Source organism: Arvicanthis niloticus, chromosome 1 (genome assembly GCF_011762505.2).
Source record: "Arvicanthis niloticus isolate mArvNil1 chromosome 1, mArvNil1.pat.X, whole genome shotgun sequence".
Taxonomy (NCBI): Eukaryota; Metazoa; Chordata; class Mammalia; order Rodentia; family Muridae; genus Arvicanthis; species Arvicanthis niloticus.
The window spans coordinates 77,818,900-77,841,979 of record NC_047658.1 but is presented as its reverse complement, the minus strand read 5'-3'; the positions used below and the strand labels follow the sequence as shown (position 1 = coordinate 77,841,979).

General features: G+C 38.9%; 1 protein-coding gene across 2 annotated transcripts in view; it reads right to left on the bottom strand.

Annotated features, from left to right (window-relative positions):
- Ipo7 (importin 7) overlaps positions 1–17,515 on the bottom strand; it is a 37,421-nt gene extending 19,906 nt beyond the window's left edge. Inside the window, exons 1-5 of one of the 2 annotated variants that reach the window (XM_034498086.2) lie at positions 17,224–17,515; positions 9,937–10,018; positions 7,482–7,635; positions 5,441–5,599; positions 778–934 (exon numbers count right to left, since the gene is read on the bottom strand). In XM_034498086.2, coding sequence (XP_034353977.1) covers positions 778–934; positions 5,441–5,599; positions 7,482–7,635; positions 9,937–10,018; positions 17,224–17,307 — 636 coding nt within the window. In that variant the 5' untranslated portion in view covers positions 17,308–17,515. The remainder of the gene's footprint in view (positions 1–777; positions 935–5,440; positions 5,600–7,481; positions 7,636–9,936; positions 10,019–17,223) is intronic. The other variant, XM_034498095.2, reaches the window with a different exon arrangement.
- Positions 17,516–23,080: the final 5,565 nt, after the last annotated feature.

Below are 23,080 nucleotides of genomic sequence, written 5' to 3'. Positions count from 1 at the left end.
CTGAAAAAGGGAAAGCAAGACTAGTGTGGACTACATAGCAAAACCTCCACCTTGAAAACAGAAAAATTAGTCATACTGGACAGCTCTATTTATCTCTATTTTTTTAATGTCAGATTTATTAAAATTTATTAAAATTGCTTATCTGTAGTAATCATGCTTGTTTAGGCTTTGGATTTGCAATACTGGCAACTTGCCCTTTACTAAGATACAGTTCAATTGTTTAACTACCTCCTAAATGGTAGTATCCAGGCAAATTTAGATTTTTATATTTTTCTCTGAGACAAGGTCTTCTGCTATGCTATCCAGACAAAACACACTATGCAGCATAGGCTAGCCTCAAACTAATGATTCTCCTGTCTCAACACCTGGAAGCAGGCACAAAAAATGCTACAAATTTTTCTAATGTGGTTAATTTTAAGTAGTCCTTACATGTATATGCATGCATGCTATTTACAAGTAAATACAATAGTACATGCCTCTAATTCCAGCACTCAAGACACAGTTGTAAAACAACTAAAGCATTTTAGGCCAGCATGGGCTATGTGAGAACCTTCTTCAGAAAATAAAAAATTAGGTTCGAGGGAGGAATGACCCTTGCTTTGAAAAGTGCTAAAGCTAGATCAGTGGTGGCACATACCTTTAATCTTAGAACTTGGGAGGCAGAAATAGGGGAATCTCTATTTTTTTAATGTTTGAGGCCAGTCTGGTTTATAGAGTAAGTTCCAGGATGGCCAGGGTTACACAGGGAAATGTCTAGAAAACAAAACAAAAAAGTACCTGAACAAGAGCATAGAAGATCTTGAATATTTGCTTTTGGATGAGAACAGACTGGTCAGATTGATCAGAAAGCAACTGGATAAAGCGATCCTTCAGAACTGGCAGGAAGTGCTGCATGGCTGCCACTAATGGACTTCGCTCTTCTGGTTTCTTGTACCTACAGGTAGGAATACAAACTAATTCTGTAAGAATGTATACACACAATGTATATACCTCCATAACTGATACACACAAATACACACAGAAACCTGCCTGCTATCAAGAGTCCTAGGAAAAGTCTCTCACCAAACTGAGTACACTGCTGTGGAAATGTAACAAAAGCCATGCCCAGCATCTGAACTATATTTTAAAAGGTTAAAGCAGGTGCTCACTTCTAGCATAAACATACCGAAACTGAAATGATAAAAAGACAGCTATTTGGCAAATCTCCTGTTTGTGGAAAACATACTCATGAAACATTCCATATTCAGCATGGGAGATTGAGACGGATTTTAAATGTTGGGTTCCTGGGCTGAATGACAATACACACCTTTAATCACAGCACTGGGAGGCAGAGGTAAGCAAATATCCCAGTTATAGGCCAGTGGTGGCTACAAAATTAGACTCCTCCCCTTTTTCTTTCCTTTATGTTTGGTTTCTCAAGATGGAGCTTCTGTCTGTAGCCTTGGCCATCTCAGAACTCACTTTCTGGACCAGGCAGGCTGGCTAGCATCAAAGATCCACCTGCCTCTGACTCCTACCCGCTGGAATTAAAGCCACATGCCACCATACCTGACAGAGACACTGTCTTTAAATAAAACAAATAAAAAGGATTTCACAACCAGACATTTTAGTACATATTTGTATTCCCAGCATAACAGGTCAAGGCAAAAGGATGGTAAAGTCAACCTGGGCCACATCAAGTTCAGATGGATTCATTTATCTTACAGAGTTTAATGATAACCAAAGTAAACTGTCAAAATTTTTAAAAAAAAATATACAAGAACTAAAGAGTTAGCTTAGTCATAAAATTCTATGCTTTGCAAGCATAAGGACCTGGGTTTATCACGTTAAAAATCCAGGTGCAATGCTAGAGATGGCTCATCGAGTAAGAGCACTTACTGTTTTTGCTGAAGACTAGGGTTCAATCACCAATACCCACATGCTGACTAACAATTGAACAAACTCCAGTTCCAGGGGACCTGATGCCTTCTTCTGACCTCTGTAGGCTCCTGCACATGTGTCACACATACATGCATACATACACCAGGCACACACATACCCATTTTAAAAAACCCAGGTACAAATCATGTACATAATCTTAAATGGCAAGGCCGTAAGATAGCTCAGCAGATAAGGCTACTGTGATAACCTTGAGTCCAACCTCTGAAATATACTTGGTGGACAGAGATCAAGTTGTATGATCTACACAGGCATACTGTTTGGTGCACCTGCTAAGAAAAAAGTTATAAAAACAAACAAAATGAGCTCTGGCTGGTTATATGGCTCAGCAGGTAAAAATGTGTACTGTTTTCACAGAAGATACAAGTTTGATTTATAGCACTCCAACTTACAGCTGCCTCTAACTCTAGCCCCAAAGGATCTAAAATTGGCTTCCTAAGAGTACCCACAGACACAGAATAATAAAGGGATGCTAAAAAACAAAGGTAGAAATGCAGACACCAGATGTCATTCTCTGGCTTTTACACAAAGAAGCTAAATATAGAAAAGAAACACCCAGCCTAATGATAAGCAACATGACTATTATTTTAAAATGTGGCAAGAAATTATACCCATCATCCATTATTAAATGATTATGGATGGCTGGTGAGATGGCTCAGCAGTTAAGAACATCTGCTGCACTGTCTAAAGATGCAGGTCCATCCCCAAAACCCACTGTGAGGAAAGAACAAACTACTGAAAGTTGTCCTGACATCCACATGAATTCCATAATTCACACATGCTTCCCAACATACACAAGTATTTAAAAAGATTATCATATGCCAAGTCAATAAATAAACAGTTTTGTGTAAAAGAAATTTTTATGACGAGAGCTGGCAACACAAGCTCAGCATATGGTAAGAGACTATGCTGCAAAGAGGAGAACCTCAATTTGAATCCCGGCAGATATGCACCCTGTACCTGTGGATCAAATACCTCACATTGAGGTACACAAATATACTACTGACACCACTACTGACATACTTACAGAGGGAGAGAACCATATGAAGGACATAAACTACAGACAAATCTCTAACAATAAAGTTACTAAAAACTGCATTATGCAACCCATTCCATCTTTCCATCCCAGTTGGTCATCTACAATAACTGAAAACTTACAATAATCACACTGAATTAGGAATTGGTTAGCAAGCTAGTCTAAGCTAGTAGCAATTAAAATAATTTATGGTACAAAATACATTATTACACTGTGAGATACCCAAAATCTTCCAAATATGTGATATTAATAAAAAGATTATTCCAGGTAAAGGCAGGCAGATTTCTGTGATAAATTAATTGAATTAAACAAAAACAAAAAGCTTACTACCACAAGTCTCCAGTCATATACCAAACTGATGAACCACAACCACACGCATAGGAATCCACTAAATTGAAATTTTTTTGCCCACCCCCCTTTTTGTTGGTATTTTCTTGAGATAGTTTCTCTGTGTAGTCTGAGCCGTACTCAAGCTCAGAGAGCTGCCTGCCTCTGTCTACCAAGCACTGGGATCAAAGACATACAAATACCATCCATACCTGTTCTTGTTGTGTACCTTGTTCTTAAGCTAAACAATCCAGCTGATAGTGTTTGTACAACATACTTAAAAGGACCTAATTTTGATGCTCAACAGCATATAAACTAAGTGTAGTGGCATCTAGAACATTTAGAGGCATGGGGAACTCATAATCAAAGTCATCCTCAACTATGTAGGAAATTAAAGGCCAGCTCTGTCCCAATATATAAAATCAAATCTATTACCTAAACATCTCACCAGGGGTTACCTGAAACCCTAACATTTCACAAGGCTAGCTGTACCCCTAAAAATCTACCCAGGGACTGCATGCCCCATTAGGGATTCCCTTATAACTAGCTCGTGCTCATGGCTTTCCAGCTCTTTCCTCCTTTGCTCATACTATTCAGTAAGGTGTGATACAACTTCCTCAAATGTTTCCTTTGATTTCCTACAAACTTTCCTGATGACACATGATCCATCCTAAAAACCATCAAAGTCCAATTTCCTCAGGAATTTCTTAGAATTCCCACAGATCCATTATAAATACCTTGTGCTCTATAAATACTACGTGAAAATAATCTGCAATTCCTATATTTAGTATCCTCCTCTATAACACATTTAATAATCCCTCATATTCTTTCCTGCTAAGGTTATAAGAGAGATTCAAATCTTCTTAATGACATTGCCAACTTGTTCTTCTCTCTGGCTTTAGTCACTCACTTACCAGAACTACAACTGGCATTCTGATAGAAGTTGGAGAGACAGCTGGAACATTCCTTAGCAGGAAGATGGGTAGCTGGTGGGGACACAAGAAAACACCAGTACCAAGGGTGTAAATGGTGTGTTTTCATGCCTACTCAGAACAGCACAGTTCTTTGAAAAGGGATTCCAAAAAAGTGTAGTTCCAGAACTAGAGGACTCAGGATGGCATCTATCTAGTTCTTAGCGATGGTCAGGTCATCAATACTATACTATAATTCTTCCTTATAATTTTTTTGCACCATACTTTCATATGCCTACCAATTTCACTGCTTTGACCACATGGTTGAATGAAAAATCCTTCACTATTTGGCTTACTACTCTTTAAAACAAACAAACAAACCATTAATTTATGTGTATCAGTGTTTTACCTTCATGTTGTACAACCTGTATACCTGCTGCTGACAAGCCAAAAAGACGACTTTGAATTTCCTCAGAATGGAGTTACAGATGGTTGTGAACCACCATGAAACTGCTGGGAATCAAACCCAGAGAGCAAAGATAATTCTTTGGCCTAAAATCTTTCTTTTAAAAAGAATTTATGTAATTCATGTGAAAACAGGAAATTAAGTAAGTTAATGTAAATTTCTAATACTTTGACTTCTAAATGATCAAAAGCTGGACATAGTGGCACACATTTATAATCTTAGCTCTTGACAGGGCAGATGAAGGAACTTACAGAAGCATGAATCAGGAACTCACAAAAAAAGTACTCTATTGCTCAATGCACTCCAAACATCTTCAAACAAGCACATGCATACTCACAAATCTAAAAGCCAGTACCCACTGAGGGGCTCTAATTGGAGACAAATTTTGATTAAGAGACAATCATTTTAACAAAACACTGAGCACAGTGGGGGCAGAGTTTCTTAATGGTGTTGTTTTGAGAAAAGTCTGAATTAGAATAAATATCCTGAGCCTGTGGGAAGGCTCGGCAGGTGGGTGTCCCTGCCAGACATCTACCAGCATGGTACTGGTAAAGGGAGATGTTCCCAGCTTGTCTTCTAGCCTCCGTATGTACACTGGACCACTTGAAAACATGCACACACGCAAAATTGGTAAGTGTGATAAAAAAAATTCAGAAGAATCGTACACTTAAATGTTAAAGTGACATAATTTTCTTATACCAAAAGCAATTTTCTTTATTCCCACAACTCAAAAATTTAACTGGAATTAGGAGGGAAACTTACTCATAATTTTTCACAAGCTGATAAAGGCAAAGAAGAATTCCCAACCAACAAGCACTGTTATCAGACTGAAGATAAAAACCAATCTTGTCTACAATGGCAGTCCAGCGGCTTGGATAGTCATGTTTGATGATATGATGGATGCATGTAGTAAGCTGTACCCTGAAAGTCAAAACAATAAGGAAAAAAATTTTTTAAGCTAGATAACTCTTGACTGACTAAAACAAAGGAAAATGGGTTGTTGCAATAAAATAAAACTTCAAATAATCATTCAGGCAATTAGCACATAATTCAATACAATTCACTCAGGAACAACTATCCCTTCCTAATAATTTAATAGAAACCCAACAGCCATCCAAGCCTGATTGCATATACATATAATCCCAGCAAGCAAGTGGTGTTAAGGGCAAGCAGATCTTGTATTTGATGCCAGTCTGAGGTATATAAGACCCAAGTCTCAAAAAGACTTTTTAATGTTCCTTTTCATTGTAGAAAATATCAACTACAGAACTGGAGAGATGGCTCAGTGGTTCAGAGCACTGACTGCTCTTCCAGAAGTCCTGAGTTCAATTCCCAACAACCACATTGTAGCTTACAATCTTTAATGGGATCAGATGCTGTCTTCTCGTGTCTGAAGATAGCTACAGAATTCATATACATAAAATAAATAAGTCTTAAAAAAAAAAAAAAAAAGAAAATACCAACTACACAAACATCTGTATAGTCAAATACTGTGGCTCATACTTCTCGTGAAGTTTAGAGTTCAAGGCTAGCCTGGACTACCAGATTGACCAGATCTACTAACAAGACCCTTTTCAAAAAACCCAGACGTTCAGAATCAAAGATGTCATCAATACAATATTTGCTTTTCAAGCATGAAGCCCTGAGTTTAATCCTCCAAAACCCATGGATAAAGTCAAGTGCAGCACTGTACACCTGTACAATCATGTGTTAGGGAGACAGAGACAACAGAGTCCATGAATCTTGCTAGCTAGCCAACCTTGTCACATCAATGAGCTCTGAGTTCAGTTAGAATCTCAAAGACCTCAAAAAGTAGGCAGGAAAACAATTAAAGACAGCCAACATCAGACTCTGTCTTGTCCACACAAAAATAAATTTGTGTGGTGCTAGCCAGGCATACCATTAATCCATGCACTTGTAAGGCAGTTAGATTTCTTTGATTTCAAAGCCAGCCTGATATAATATGTCCCAGGCTACCAGAAACATAACAATAAGGGTACTTCCTCCCATGAGCAGGCCTTAGTTCAATGCCTGCTCTGATGAGGTGGAGGTCTTTCAAAAATCAACCTACAGATGCTACAGCATCCTGAAATTTTTCATTCCCTGTGCAGGAATAAAAAAGTTGGGGCACCATCTGGACAAGTACCAAACTACTACTTGCCATTATGAGACAGGGTCTTTCTGCTGGTCACCCCACCTCTGCCACTGAAATGCTGAACTACAGCCAGGCACCATTCAAGCTCTACCATTTTTGGTTATTCTTTCATCCAGTCACACTGTTGCAAAACTTTTATATAAAACAATTTCATATTGGCTTTGTACAATGGCAATACAAGGAATCTTAAATTTATTCTACAAAACCAGGTGCTACAATTTTATGTTATAAAAATAGCAGGTTGGGGGCTGGAGAGATGGCTCAGCAGTTAAGAGCACTGACTGTTCTTCCAGAGGTCCTGAGTTTAATTCCCAGCAACCACATGGTGGCTCACAATCTTCTGTAATGGGATCTCATGCCCTCTTCTGGTGTGCCTGAAGAAAACTACAGTGTACTCACATACATAAAATAAAAATAAATCTAAAAAAATAAACTCAAAATACCAGGTTGAATGCCTTTAATCCCTGCCCTCAGGAGGCAGAGGTAGGGCTGAGTTCAAAGCCAGCCTACTCTACAAATCAAGACTCATTTCCAAATAGATATTTAAAAAAATAAAATTTAAAAAATGATCGTATGTTCTGAAAGGAAAATTTTAAAAAGACAAGGCAAAACACACCTATAACAATCAGTAAATTTCAATAATCATACCTGATAAGCTCTGGTGAGTGGATAATGGCTTCTACAATATTTTCTCGAATGCAATGTCGGTCTTCTTCTGGAATAGTATATGGGGAGATGTCCCCTGGTGTGGCTTCCCGATCAGGCCAATATTGTGTTATCATATTTTTCAAATAAATAACACCTAAAACACAGACCATCCACAAAGTAATGTTTACTGTAAAAACAGAATACAATATCTTTTGGGGAATATCAACATTAGGAAGAGATTCTCTTGTAAGTAAACTAATAACTTATTTCAAGTCAATAATCAACTCAGTTGTAGGCAATTACCCACAAAATTATTGAGAAGCCAGAAAATAAAATAAACACTGTATACCAAAAGTCTCTTCTAAATAAAACCACTAAGTATCAAACCATATAAATGCAGTTTCTAAAGTCATCACATGAATGTGATAAAATGTTTTATTATAGAAAAATAACCTTAGTATATATAAGGGTTCCCAGTGTCTAAATCCAGTATTTCTATCACACAGAAATTCAAATTTAATGAGAAAATGTGTCATACTAAAAAATCATTGACTACAACCTGCCAGCCACCATGCTGCTACCTTTGCACATTGCTGTCTAAGAGTTAACAAGCTGATGATGCAAGTATGATCTAGATCACTAATAAGGCTTTTACTCAGCCATCTGGGGAATGAGGATTACAAATGTGTAACATGAAATTGACTCCTACATTCTGTGGGATACTAGCTTTAACATATAAACACATATAAACAAAGGTAACTATATCTTAAAAATTTAATTAACTTAATCTTAACAGTATTTTTTAAAAAAGAAATTATTATCTATAGTAAGGCATGGGGCTGACATGTTCTAGATTTTCACTACTATAGAATTAACTTATTCCCCCGAAACACAGCAAGAGCAAAATTAGAACCTGACAGTGCTATATCTAGATATTTCTTTTCATTATAATTAATAAGAATTGAGTGCATAGTTACTTGACTTAGTAGTATCAGTTTTTCATTATGACAAAACATAAACAACTGAAAACTACACAGTGCAAGTTTATTAGGATTCAGTAGACTCCATACTACTACTATAAAACCCAAGTGACCTCATCATTCAAAGGCTAGCAGATGAAAGAATTACATGCCATTCATTAAAATTTCAATTAGCCCAAGAATGTTGCCTCAAGGTTAATGATTATTTTAAATTTATATTAAGTTCATAGGTGGGTATTTAGTTGGCCTGTATATTCATCCATCTATTACATTGCTGGGGAAAAAATACAGGGACTTAAACACACTAAAATGTGCTCTACGATTGAAGTACATTCAAGCCCCAATTTCATAGTTTAATTCCTTCCTGTTTATAAATACTAATACAGTATAATTCCATCTTCCAATATATAAAATCAAGACTATAATAATGTTAAAAACCAAACACCTTCTTATATTCTAACATGTCAAACACTTTAATTCTAGTTAAAATTTGGAAATTTAAGACTACATAAGCTTCCTTTGGAATTACAAACCCTGTAAGAATAGTAAAACTAGGCTAGAGAAATGGTTCAATGGTTAAGAGCACTGACTGCTCTTCCAGAAGACCTGAATTCAATTCTCAGCAACCACATGATGGCTCACAACCATCTGTAATAGGATCCACTTCTTCTGGTGTGTCTAAATAGAGTAACAGTATACTCACATAAAATAAATAAATCAATCTTTAAAAAAAAAAAAAGTAAAGCTGGGCAGTGGTGGCGCACGCCTTTAATCCCAGTACTTGGGAGGCAGAGGCAGGTGGATTTCTTAGTTAGAGGCCAGCCTGGTCTACAGACTGAGTTCCAGGACAGCCAGGGCTTCACAGAGAAACCAAAAAGTAAAACTAAAATCTTTGCTCAGAGGTTAAGAGCACTGACTCTTTAAGAGAACTGGCTCAATTCCCATCACCCACATGATAGCTCACACCATCTTAACTCCTGTTCAAGAGGATGTGATACCCTCTACTAGCCCCTACAGACATATACACAGGTAAAATCATTCACACACATAAATAAAGCTTTTTGAAAAATAAAAGTATCCAATTTTCACTTTATAGATGGAAAGGTGGCACAGCAGTTAAGTCACCAAGAGCTATTCTAGAGGATCTGTGTTCAATTATCAGCACTGACAATAGCAGCTCATAACTGTTAAGTCCAGTTCCAGATCTGATACCATTAGCCTGAAGGCAACGGGCACACACAATGCATATATTTGTGTGTGTGTGTGTATGTATGTATGTATTTAACACCCATACACATAAAATGAAATAAATCTCAATTTTTCATTTAAACCCTATCACCAAATAACAAGATACTTGCTGTTGCTATAAACACCAAAATTAAATGGATTCTTATTGGAGATTACTGAAGGGCCATAACAAACCTTTCAATCAATATTTTGTTTGTACACTCAAGGAAATAATTCAAGAAACTTGCCTGCCTGTCTCACAGGTAAATCCAGTTGTTCTGACATAGTAATCTGGAGCAGTGTTGAAACAAAATTCAGAGACTTGTGTGCCTATAAACAAGTAAACAAGAAGAAAAACTTTAAGTTTATGCAGATGAATATACTTTTATTTATTTAGACACATCATCTTTAACCGATCATCCTGCTTCCTCAGCCTTCTGAGCACAGAGATTACTGGCGTATATTGTTTATAAAATCTGTTTCCTTGGAATGACTGTGCTCTGCTGGGTCCAGTAGCTAACACCTTTAATTCCAGCTCTTGAGGAAGCTGAGGCAGGAAGGCCAACCAGAGGTAATGAATAACAGATTCAGAAAAAAATGGGCATTGGTGGCACATGCCTTTAATCTCACCACTTTGAAGGCAGAGGCAGGTGGATTTCTGAGTTCGAGGCCAGCCTGGTCTACAGTGGGTTCCAGGACAGCCAGGGCTGCACAGAGAAACCCTGTCTCAAACCAACCCCCTCACCCCCCCCACAAAAAAAAAAAAAAGACTCAAAAATCAGTGGACCCACAGATGCAGTTCAGTTGGCCTGGTGCTTACATAACACACACAAAACCCTGAGCTTGATCCCTAGCAGCTCAGGTGTAGTGGTACATGCAGTCCCTGCACTCAAGTGAACGCAGGAAAATGAGTTTGTTTCACAACCATTTCTTAACCCGTTTCAGGGGATCACAAACCTCTTCTGGTCTCCAAGGACACTGCACACATGTGGTACACTCATACACATACAACTAAACACATAAAACAACTAAAAAAATTGGAGCAGTAGAAATGGCTCAGGTTAGGATCACTGGCTGCTCTTCCAGAGAACTTGTGCTCAATTATTAGCACCTACATGGTAGCTCACAATCGCCCGTTCCTCCAATCCAGGGGATCCGACACTGGCCTCCCCAGGCACCAGGCAAGCAAGTGGTAGACTGACATACATGCAAACAAAACAATCATGAACATAAAAATAATTAAAATATCATATACTTTATAATATATAGATATTATGTAATTTATATATAATATAATTACATAAAATATAACATATATTTTATTATATATATGTATATGTATATATATGTATATTATACTTTACAAAAGAATTATGAACTGCTAGGCACTTATGGTGCATATCTTTAATCCCAGCATTCTGTAAGCAAAGACTGGCAAAACCTACAGAGAAGCCCAGTCTCAAAAAAAACCAAAAAGAATTATGAACCAAGAGCTTAACAGCAGTAGGGCCAAACCTTCCACTGTATCCATCTTGCTTGCATCAAATAACAGTAATGTTGTTACTGGTTGTTAGAAATTACTTAAAAAAAAAAAAAAAGCTCACTTTAGAACTATCATTATTAAGGTGCTGCTGACGGAAAATTACCTACTACAATCAACAGATTGTTCTTTTAAATTGTTTTATGTATATGGCTGTTTTACCTTTACCTGCTTGTATACCTTCTCCTTGAAAGATCAGCCAATGCTCTTAATCACTGATCCATCTCTCCAGGCTGTTTCTATATTTTAAAAACTACTCTGTAGCATTGATTTAGCCTACTTATAAAGACAGGATTATAAATACGAATATAATATTATCTTTTAGATCTTTACAATGCTGTCACTAAGTTCTTGTGTCATAGCCAAAATATTCCCTCCCAGATTCTATGCAGTACTCTTGGTGAAGAAAAAGAATTTGCTGTGTGGTAAAGCATTTGTAGAGGCCAGAGGACCAAGAGTTCAAGGTCATTCTCAGTCACAGTCATTTAAAAACTAACCTAGAATACTGTCTCAAACAAACAAAAACCAAAAACAAGCTTGATAGAACACACCTCTTACTCTAGCAAGAGGAATACTGAGACAGAAGGATCACTTCAAACTCAAGGTCAGCTCAGGATTTATGCACAAGACCCTGTTTCAAGCAAATGGGGTTTTCAAACCACAATTCTGGTGTCTCAAACATATACCAAAGATCCTGATACTCAAACTAATTTCTGGACACCCCAAATTGTTCAACAAATGGGTCATTATTTTGCCTCTTATCAAATCCATTTCTATTTGTTTTTGAGCACAGGTTTAGCACTGTATAGCCTTGGCTGGCTTATACAAGAGACATGGCAGTATCTGCCTCCCAATTACTGACTTCAGTAAAAATTTAATCCCTTTACTATTATTTTCTTGAATGGGAGGAACACTAGAACTGAACCTAGGATCTCAAGTCCCAGCTCAGTAAATGGATAGACTTAGCACCAGAAACATAAACACTGCATTTTCTCTTTCATTTAAACCATCTATTTCCAAGTCTTCAAATGTGAGTACATATTTTGGAGTAACTGTAGAAACCAAAAGAGTAGAAAGGGACCATTACTGAGGGAGGAAGTAATAGGAGAACTAACATATTTCAAATGATAAGATCTGGATAATGGGAAAAGGACTAAAATTAGGGAATAGGGAGAAAGATAAACACAGTAGAGAAGGGTAAATACAGTAAAAAGACACAAAGATCAGGCGGATTTCTGAGTTAGAGGCCAGCCTGGTCTACAGAGTGAATTCCAGGACAGCCAAGGCTATACAGAGAAACCCTGTCTAGAAAAACCCAAAGATGCTAAGAATCATATAATTAACTACTTTTTAAATAGAACCTGTAACAGGCATAGTTCAGACCAAGTTCTCTTATCTGGGCTCCCTCCAAGAGCCAAGACCATCCAACAAAAAAACTAACACCAGACATGAGAAACCCGACCCTACAGGGTTTCTCTTTGTAGCCCTGTAGGTTCTCTCCTGTCCTGGAAGACACCATATAAGCTTCCAAAGGAAGGAAGCAACCAAGAGTTCTACCCAGCTCTGATGCCTACAAAGTACTACAATGACAAGCATGGCATGATAGCTCTAAGGATGCACTAATGGCACATATACCTTGGCTGTAACCAATGACTCTAATTGGACTTAAAATCCTCTTCACAAGAAAATCACTCCTGGTACTGAAAAACCTAGCTTACTAGTAAAGTCATGGATCCTGGAGAAGAATCTACAAGCACTGCTTAATTAAACAAGCACATCCCCAAGTGTATTATAAATGTCTTTATACCCATAAATAAGTATAGTCCTTACCCTTCAAATAAACTTCTCCTTGAAACAGATAAAGACCATTACAAAAACCCACAACCATACAAAAAGCAAAATTGTGAAGCCCTGGCCCATCTACACCTACACCTACACCTACAGCTCAGGAATCATTATGGAAAAGAAGGCCGAAAGCGCATAAAAGCCTGAAGACTACATTTCGCTACTACAGGATTGGGTCTCCTAGAAATATCAGAAGCTACAACCACAAATCTGAGCAACACAACTGCCTGAACACAAACTGAACAAGGACAATAGCAAAAACTCAAGAATCCTCAACTTTACACAAAGAACTATAGTTAACTAAGGAATCCTGAGAGACTTTTCCAGGGAAGATCACATCAATTGGTTATCCAATACAAAGTTGTCAGCCCTAACAACTTACATACAAATAACATTAAACAGACTAGTAGGCTGTACTCATGTGCTTAGGAATATATGTATATACACGTATGAAACTAAAGCAAAAAAAAAAAGGGCCCTGAATTAGTTTGGGGGGGTGGGGTGGGGTGGAGGGAAGATATGGGAAGTTTAGAATGAGAAAAGGGGGGAAATAGCATAATTATAATCTTAAAAAATAATTCATATTAAAAAAAAATCAAACATTAAACTGGGTTTTTTTCTGGGGTAGCTAAACAAAAAGATAAACTCAAGGCTATCCTTAACTATATATCAAGTCTGAGGCCAGCCTGAACTACATGAAACCCTGTTTCTCAAAAAAAAAAAAAAAAAGTATAAATAAACTGCTTGTGGCAATCATTTCAGGACTCACAGTTTAAAACATAAAATAGATACTCGTCAATACCAAGCTGACTTACTTTCTCAGATAAAACAGCTTGAACCTACAGACTAAAATCTGCCCTTGCAATCCAAAATGCATTTGCCACATAATAGACACTCAAGATTCCCTCCTAAATACTTGTTATTATGTACTATAAGCTAATAATCTGATATTAGTTCTTACAAATTGTCTTCTAACCCCACACTGATGTTTTGGAACATATGCACGCATATGTTAATATGTTAACACACTAAAAATGTAAGTTTTCTCCTAATCTAAAAAATAACAATAATAATACATCAACTAAGCTCCAAAACAGCATTCAAATGAAGCTATAGCTAACAGATTTCTTTATCTATTTTCTGAAACAGAATTTTACTTTTTAATCCAGGCTGACCAGTACAACCCTCCTTTCTCAGTATCCCAGGCATTGAACTGCCACACCTAAACAAAAATTTTAAGGATTAAAAAAAATCACTGTTTTCACTCCCAGCACTCCAGAGGTTGGGGCAGAGGCAGGCAGATTTCTGAGTTCGAGGCCAGCCTGGTCTACAGAGTGAGTTCCAGGACAGCCAGGGCTACACAGAGAAACCCTGTCTCAAGAAAAACTATTAAAAAAAAAAAAAAATTTACTGTTCTAGATGGCTCACAGGTCAGGAATGCTGGCTATTCTTCCATAGGACCCTGGGATTCAACTCCTAACACCTACACTGTAGCTCACAATTCAATAATTCCAGTTCTGCAGGATGTAATGCTGTTTTTCTGGTCTTGAAGGATTATCAGACACACATACATGTGGTACAGACATACATACTACCAAAATATCCATACACATAAATCTCTTTGTTCTTTAAAGAAATGTGTTATGTTTCGCCTCCATGTATGTGTGTTATATGCTCCCATTGCCTGAGGAGGTCAGAAGAGGGTGTCAAATCTCCTGTGAAACAAACCTGGATCCTCTGGAAGAACATAGGCTCTTAATTACTGAGCCATCTCTCCAGCACAAATCAATGTTCTAAACACTTCTATTTAGATTTCTGAATTCAACAAACATTTCCTGTGTCTATTATGTGCCAGTCACTAAATTCTTAGAATTGTTGTCAATTTTCCTATCAATAATGCTACCTTGTAGTGATTTCAGTATCCAAAGAAGTATTTCAACTGAAGGTAAAAGAACTACTAGAAGTAGACAGAGGTAGGAAACAAACTCTAGGCTTCATCAACTTGTACATTAAGTAACATATACAGTTCAAGTAGCTTGGGGGACTTACTAATGGCACTTCCCTAGGTTTTACTTACACTACTTCTTGAACCACAAACACAGTGGCAAATACTTTTTAATTACACTTATAAGAAAACCAGCACTCAGCAGGTTCCACAGCTTTATATTCAACATAACATAGATGAAAAAACTTTAGGGAGAAAACTGCACCTGTACTGACACAGACTTGACAGAGCATTTACAATAAACTGGACATTTTAAAGATTCAAAGTACAGGGGGTCTAATGATGCAACTCAGTCATACACAGGCTAATGCTAATATATAAACATCCCATCTTACACAAGAGACTTGACCACTTTCCATGGCAAGATATACTGTCCCACAGAGAGACTGTACAGAATTTTTAAATCTTTATATTTATGTATGTATGTATATATTTGCCTATATCCTCCTGCCTCAGCGTTCCAACTGCTGAGATTAAAGGTGTAAACCACCACATAATGCTTGGTTTTATTACATGTACTAATATTCCATAAGCAAAATAATATTCATTATAAGGAAGATCCATCTGAAACAGAATGTTTAATCCATTAGCTTTTTGTATGATTTAATAACATTTTAAAGGGACAATTTGTTTCATTTTACCATTTTACATCTTAAAGTAAGCTCTTGCGTAGGTGACTTTGAATCTACAATTTCCGTAAACTATGATCCTTCAGCCTGGTCTCATCTACATATAAATGACTTACCTTTTCATTTTGAAATAATTCAATTTATTTGCACTGTAGGTGGTCTTAGAGAACTGTAAATTCCTTGAGGGCAGGAATATCTTTTTTTTGTTTGTTTGTTTGTTTTGGTTTTTCTGACTCAGACTGCCTCTGCCTCCCAAGTGCTGGGATTAAAGGCATGAGCCACCACTGCCTGGCTGATATCTTTACAGCATAGTAAACTTCACATGCTCAATTAATAGTTTCTCTGATGTTTCCTCTAAATCAATGCTTTAAGATTTCTTTAAACAGGAGTTTCTTTTTGCGTTAAAAAAAAATTTACACATGTGTGTAAAACCTGCATACATGTTTTAGTATATGTGTACATATAGTACACACATATATATACTATATATACACAAGTATATAACACACACACTAAAACACTTGAGACTCAATAGTATACAAAGATCGTTGATCTGGAGACGTTACAGGAGCCTTTTAATTAACCTCTTAAGTTCTTACTAATATACAAAATAGCAAAGTTCAGAAATAATTATGATTGAATCAGTACAATGTAATACCCATGTAACATTATGGTTTTCCAAGGGGCACTGCCCAAAACACGTGGAAAAGTAACCAACTCTCCACAAATGTAGCATATGAAAGCTCTAGAGGCAGACTTAGATTATCTCACTTGACCATCACAGCAAACCCTGTGGCCTAATTTCATGAATGAGTACAAGTTAGGGTCCGGAGGTTACCAGATTTGCCCAAGGTCACTCCAGAAATCAGTGAGGCTTCGATACCTAGAAGGTCGTACTTTATCTGACCTTTTCCACTACATCATCCCGCCTCCCAACTGTGGTACTATGACAGTACCAGAGTGGGGATCGCACCGTGTAACCTAACCCTGACTTACCAAATCTGAAATCTGTCCCTAGCAACTCGCCGGCGAGAAGAAAGTTGTACCGGACAGGCAGGTCACTGATCCGCCAAAAGCCAAGACAAGGCTGACAGGCGCTGCCCGCAGTGGACTAGCTAGCCTTTCCCAGGAACCCCGTCCGATTCGGCGCCGGGGAGACTGGTCTGGGCCACATCTCTACACCCCCCCAGTTTGTCTCGTCCCCTCCCGAGAGCAAGCTAGGAGAGAACCAAGAGGGCGGCGGGCCACTGGCGCCGGCCATGTGTCCAGACCGTCACGCCCGCCTAGCTCGGCCGGCTCCTCACGCCCAGACCGGAGCCAGAGGCCCACTCGGAAGCCGACTGAAAGGCGGCCTGGACGCCGCGTCCCCACAGCGGAGCCTGGCACGGCGGGCAGATCTCCGCCCAACCTCTCCAAACGGGCTCGTCGGCGACGCGCTCCGCGTCCACAGCCAGGCCTGGAAGGCTTGGCCTGCCGGTCCACCAGCCCGCAGCAGCCGCTAGCCGGCCGTCCTTACTTCATTGAGCTGGCGCTCAGCGGCCTCGCGCAGGGCTGGGTCCATGGTGCCCCTAAGGGCCTCGATGATGGTGTTGGGATCCATCGCCGCGCGGTCGGTCAAACCCGGGACACCGGTGCTGCTGAGGCAGAAATAGCGCCACTCACAGCGCACATGGACCGGCCGCGCTCCGCAGCGGCAACCGGCGCGAAAGGAAAGAGAAGCGCCAAGGCCCCGGATAGAACCTTCTCGCCTCGGCGTGGAGGCGGGAGATGCTCCGGCCACTTCCTGTCAGCGCTCCCGCGGAGCACCTTGGGATATGTAGTTCGCAAACGCAGACACAGCCCACGTGGCTGGCTCCTGCAGAATAGTCTACTGAAAGAGAAAACGTTCAAATGCTACAAAGAGAAAAGTAAATTAATCACAAAATTTTATATGATATCCCTAGAGAATCTCAAGTAATGTGTGATGCAATATGTTGTTACTAACTGTATAATTAAAAGAAACGTCTGTTTCGTATTTTGAGACAGGCTTGGGATGTAGCCCATACTGACCGGAACTTACTGCAATACCACTGCCTTAGCCTCCCAGAGGGAACTTTCTCAACAATGATTTGAGAAGGATTTCTAAATGCCATAAAAAACTGTTCCACTTTGATTCACTAATCTCATTTTGTGAGACTATATTCTATATACTGAAGTTATGCCTTATTAATAAGTGTTCAAATCTCAGCTACGTCATTATATAAATTGTTTCTAAATTTAGAATAAATGCATAATGTCCATGAAAACTCCGCTTCCCAGGTATGGGTATTTAAACCTCTAATTTAGTGGTTCTCATCCTATGGGTTGTGACCCCTTTGGGGGTGACCCTTTCACAGATGTTGAATATCAGCTGTTCTCTGCCTATCAGATATTTACAGTTCAATTCATAACAGTAGCAAAATTGCAGTTATAAAGTAGCAATGAAAATGCTACTCTTATGGTTGGGAATCATCATAATACAAGTAACTATATTAAAGGGTTGCAGCAATAGAAAATATTAAGAAACACTGTCATCACAAATCATTATATGGTTAGAAATCAAATCAAATTTCAATCTAACTGAAAACTATATACTGAGCTTCACGCAGGCCTGAGCTACAATATTTGAACTTGTATCAAAAAGGAGCACCCGGGAATTGTAGAAATGACTCAGTGGTTAGAACTTTATGTTCTTGAAGAGGGCAGGAATTCAGTTCTCCATCCAAGTAGCATATATTGTCCTTACATTTGTAATCCTGCTCCACCCCACAAGTGCTGGGATTATGGGAGTATGCTACCATACTTGATTATAAATTTAAATTCTCATGGAATAAGAATATTTTGATATTTTGCTTTAAATTCCAGCACTTGGGCAGAGGTAGTCAGAACTCTGTGAGTTAAAGAACCAGCCTGCTCTACATATCAAGTTCCAGGACTGCCAGAACTGCATACCCTGTCTCAAAAACAAACAAACAAAACCAAAAAGATCCCTAACAAACAAAAAAGGAGCACAGACTATATTTATTTCTTACAGTTCTAATATGTATAGTGACTGAAGTGATGTTTTTTTCTCTTTGTTGTTGGGGTGTTTTGTTTTGTTTTGTTTTTCGAAGACAGGGTTTCTGTATAGCCCTGGATGTTCTGGAACTCACTCTGTAGACCAGGCTGGCCTCCAACTCAGAAATCCACCTGCCTCTGACTCCCAAGTGCTAGGATTAAAGGCGTGTGCCACCACTGCCAGGCATGTGTTTTTTCAATTCTCAGATTATTCATTTTGTCCCCCTTGCAACTTTCTTGCTCCATCTGGTACTTTGTTTCTGTTAATGGTGTTTATTCTTTATAGTTTTGTTTTTATTTCCAGACAGGGTCTTGCTAAGTTACTCAGGTTGGTTCAAATTCTTTATGTAACATGGCTAGCCTCAAAACAGTGATCCTCCTGCCTCTACCTTCTAAGCATTGAGAAGGTCAGGTAATTATTAATTACATGTTGGATATTGAGCATGTTACATGGTTGAGTGAGTTGCCTTATCTCTGTTTATGAATATGATGCACTGTCCAAATAAGCAGGTGGATTGTTTACAGTTCGGTGAGATACTTCCAGGTTTGGTTTCATGGGGTTTTTTTTGGGGGGGGGGTTGGATTTGGGGTTTTTATTGGGGGGGGTGTTTTGTTGTTAATTTTTGAATCAGGTTTTCTTTCTTTTTTTTTTTTTTTTTTTTTTTTTTTTGTTTTTGAGACAGGGTTTCTCTGTGTAGTCCTGGCTGTCCTGGAACTCACTCTGTAGACCAGGCTGGCCTCGAACTCAGAAATCTGCCTGCCTCTGCCTCCCAAGTGCTGGGATTAAAGGCATGCACCACCACCATCAGGTTTTCAAATAGACCAGACTGACCCTATACTTATCAGTACTGATGAATGACCTTGAATTTTCTGCCTTTATTTTCAGAGTGCTGGAATTACAGGTGACTACCTGTATTATTCTGACTACCATTATGTAGTCAGAATAAGAAATGGTCACAGTAGTCTCAGGCATTTGAACACTTGGCCCCCAGTTGGTGGCACTGTTTGGAGTGGTTTATGAGTTGCAGCCTTGTTGAAGAAAGTATGTCACTGAAGAAAGTATGGTGAAAGTGGGAGGGGGGATGGGGAGGGGTGGATGTTGTTTAGAGTAAAAAGCCTACCTACCTGCCTTCTTTGTGTCTGCTTGGCTCTCTGGTGTTTGGAGGTATGAGCAGCTTCCTTCTAGCTGCCACGCCTCTACTCTGCTATGGATAACAACCAAAACAAAGGCTTCCTTCCTGACATTGCCTTCTTTCCAATCTTCCATTACAGCAACACAAAACTAACTAATACAATCACAATCAATTTATTTGATTCTGGGGATCAAAGTTTCTGCCTGCTAAACAAGCACTCTACCAACTAAACTACATCCCCAGCCCCTAATTTTTTTAAAAGATTTTTCTTTTACTTACTTAAACAAACAAATGTATATGGAGCTGAAGTGAGGAGCAGGTACATGCTCATGAGTGTAAGTTCCCTCAGAAGCCAGAAGGTGTTGGAGCTCCTGGAGTAGAAATTACAGGCAGTTGTTAACCACCCTACATGAGTGCTGGGAACCAAATTCAGGTTCTCAGTAAGAGAATACACTCTTAACCACTGAGCCCTCTTCCTAGCTCTCTTTATTATCTATCTATCTATCTATCTATCTATCTACCTACCTACCTACCTACCTACCTACCTACCTACCTAGGGTCTTGTGCTGGCTTGAGTTAGGTTAACTTGACACACAAACTAGAGTTATCTGAAAGAAGGGAGCCTCAGTTGAGAAAATGCCTCCATAAGATCCAACTGTAAGTGTGGAGAGCTCTTGGTGCCACTTCAAGGATATTGGCAAGAATTTGACCTTGGGCTAAGACAAGAAAGTAGGCTCAAGATCTTGATCATCTTCATAAGAACCTGAATATAATGGGACCTTTGTTTATGCCTTGTTCTTTGACTGCTTTGTTTATGCCTTAGAACTGGGCATATTCTTTGCATGTATCTAGAATGGTATAAAAGCAGAGTGGAAAAAATTAAACCCACTTCAGCACTTGTTGGAGTCATACTATAAAGTTGTCTGCTGGCAGCCTATATAAAGGACATGGAAAAAGAAAGTTAACTTTCTCTTTGCTTGGTTGCTACTACTGGTAAATTCATTCCTTTACTGGTATTGGAGCCTACTTCTTTGGGATTCCAGCATATACTGAAGATCAGCTGAGACATGCAACCTCATGGACTTCACAACTACTGGATCCTTGGACCTTCCAGTTGTAGACAGCCACTTTTGGACTAGCTGAACCATAGCCTGTAAGCTACTTTAATAAATCTCCTCCTCTCCCTCCCTCTGTCAAAGAGGGAGAGAAAGAAAGACAGAGAGGCAGAGAGAGAGAGAGAAAAACAGAGATTCATTCTGTGCCCTTCCCCGCCAGCCTTGAGCAGGCCTGAGAGACCTTGTTTACCACAACAGACCAAGTGTCTTGGCTTCATCTCTTCTCGACCTCCATCCCTTTTCATTCCCAGCCCCCTTTCAGGTGAACCCAGTTGACTTGTGGCCGAGGGCGGCTACACATTCTGTAAGTTCTGTTCCTCTAGAGAACCCTGACTAATAATATACTTACCTTGTACCCAAGCTATTGGCTTAACCTGCCATAAGAGAACAATATAACAACCAACCTCACTTGTCTTGGATTTCCCATGTAATCAGTTTTTACAACCTAAGCTAATGAGTAGCTGCAATCTTCAGTTACATTCTCTTCCATGCCCCTGACCTAGTTAATGCATGTATACCAGTAGCCAAAAGCAGAAAATACAGAAGCTGAAAGAAACTTTCTAAAACCTAACACAGAGTTTGAAAGCAACTATTTATGGGTATTAGTTAATAAACAATGATGTTAATTATCTGGTCAGTTGAAGTTAGTTGGAGCCAATGACTTAATCCCTTATAAATCTCTGCTACATTTTTCTGTAAAGTATTCCATTCCTTCCCCCAAGCAATGCTTTCTAGACTATACAATAAATACAGTGACACTACTTACAGACTGGGACATGCTATATAGGACAGACACAGAGGCAGGGACAAACAGATTCACAAGGCAGCCTTCAGGCAAACATAGATTCAGACTCATAAAACAGGCAGACAAAAGATAAAAGACACAAGGAGTGTGAAGTAGAGAATTCAAATCTGAACCCACTCTTGGTTAAATAACTTCAAGGGGAAATACTTTTATTCCTTTCCTTAATGTGACATCAATCCATAATTGGTAACTTAGAGTTAATCACTAATGCATTATAATTCTTAAAGCCAAGAATAATATTGAACTTCTGATCCTCTTTGCCTCCATTTCCCAAGTACTGGAATTACAGGCATGTGCCACCATATGGTGCCAAGCATTGAGCCAGGGTTTTGTGCATGCTGCACAAGCACTCTACCAACTGTTATACATCCCCAGTGTCTTCCTCCCTCCTTCTCTCACACACACACACACACACACACACACACACACAAAGTTAAATATTATGCAAAATGAATATTAGGAAATATCTAGCAGGGTATTCTAGGGTAAAAGGTGATATTTAACAAAATGCACATTGAGAAGAGGAAAATAGCTACAAACACACAGTAATTTTATTTTGTTTGCTTGAAGATACTGTTTCACATTCACCACCTTTGTGTTCCCTTTCAAGTTCTGGGATGACAGGCATGCATCAGTTATTATCATTTTGTTAAAAATGTATTTGGCTGGACATTGTGATACCCTTCTTAAAGGTGAGTTTCTTAGTAAGTGTTTGCCTACATGATTTTATGTGCATCATGTGTGTGCACAACAACCTTCACAGTTGAGAAGAGGGCATCGGATCCCCTGAAACTAGAGTTACAGACAGTGTGAGTCACCATGTGGGTGCTGGGAACTGAACTGCAAGAGCAGACAGTGCTGTCAATTCTTGAGCCATCTATCCAGACTCCTCCAGGCCTGCAGTATTTACTAGCTTAGTTACGAAGATGTGTGAAGGTCTCCTTACCATACAAAGGGTATGGTCAGAAGTCGTTTCTCAGTGTGCTTCCAATACCATCTTATGCTGGGCAGTGGTGGCACATGCCTTTAATCCCAGCACTTGCAAGGCAGAGGCAGGCAGATTTCTGAGTTCAAGGCCAAAGTGGTCTACACAGTGAGTACCAGGACAGCCAGGGCTACACTGAGAAACCCTGTCTTGAAAAACCAAACAAACAAACAAATAAAAAAAAAACACCAAAAAAACCAACCAAACAAACAAAAAAACCCACCTCAATACCATCTTATGTAATGACATTTTCTATCTGA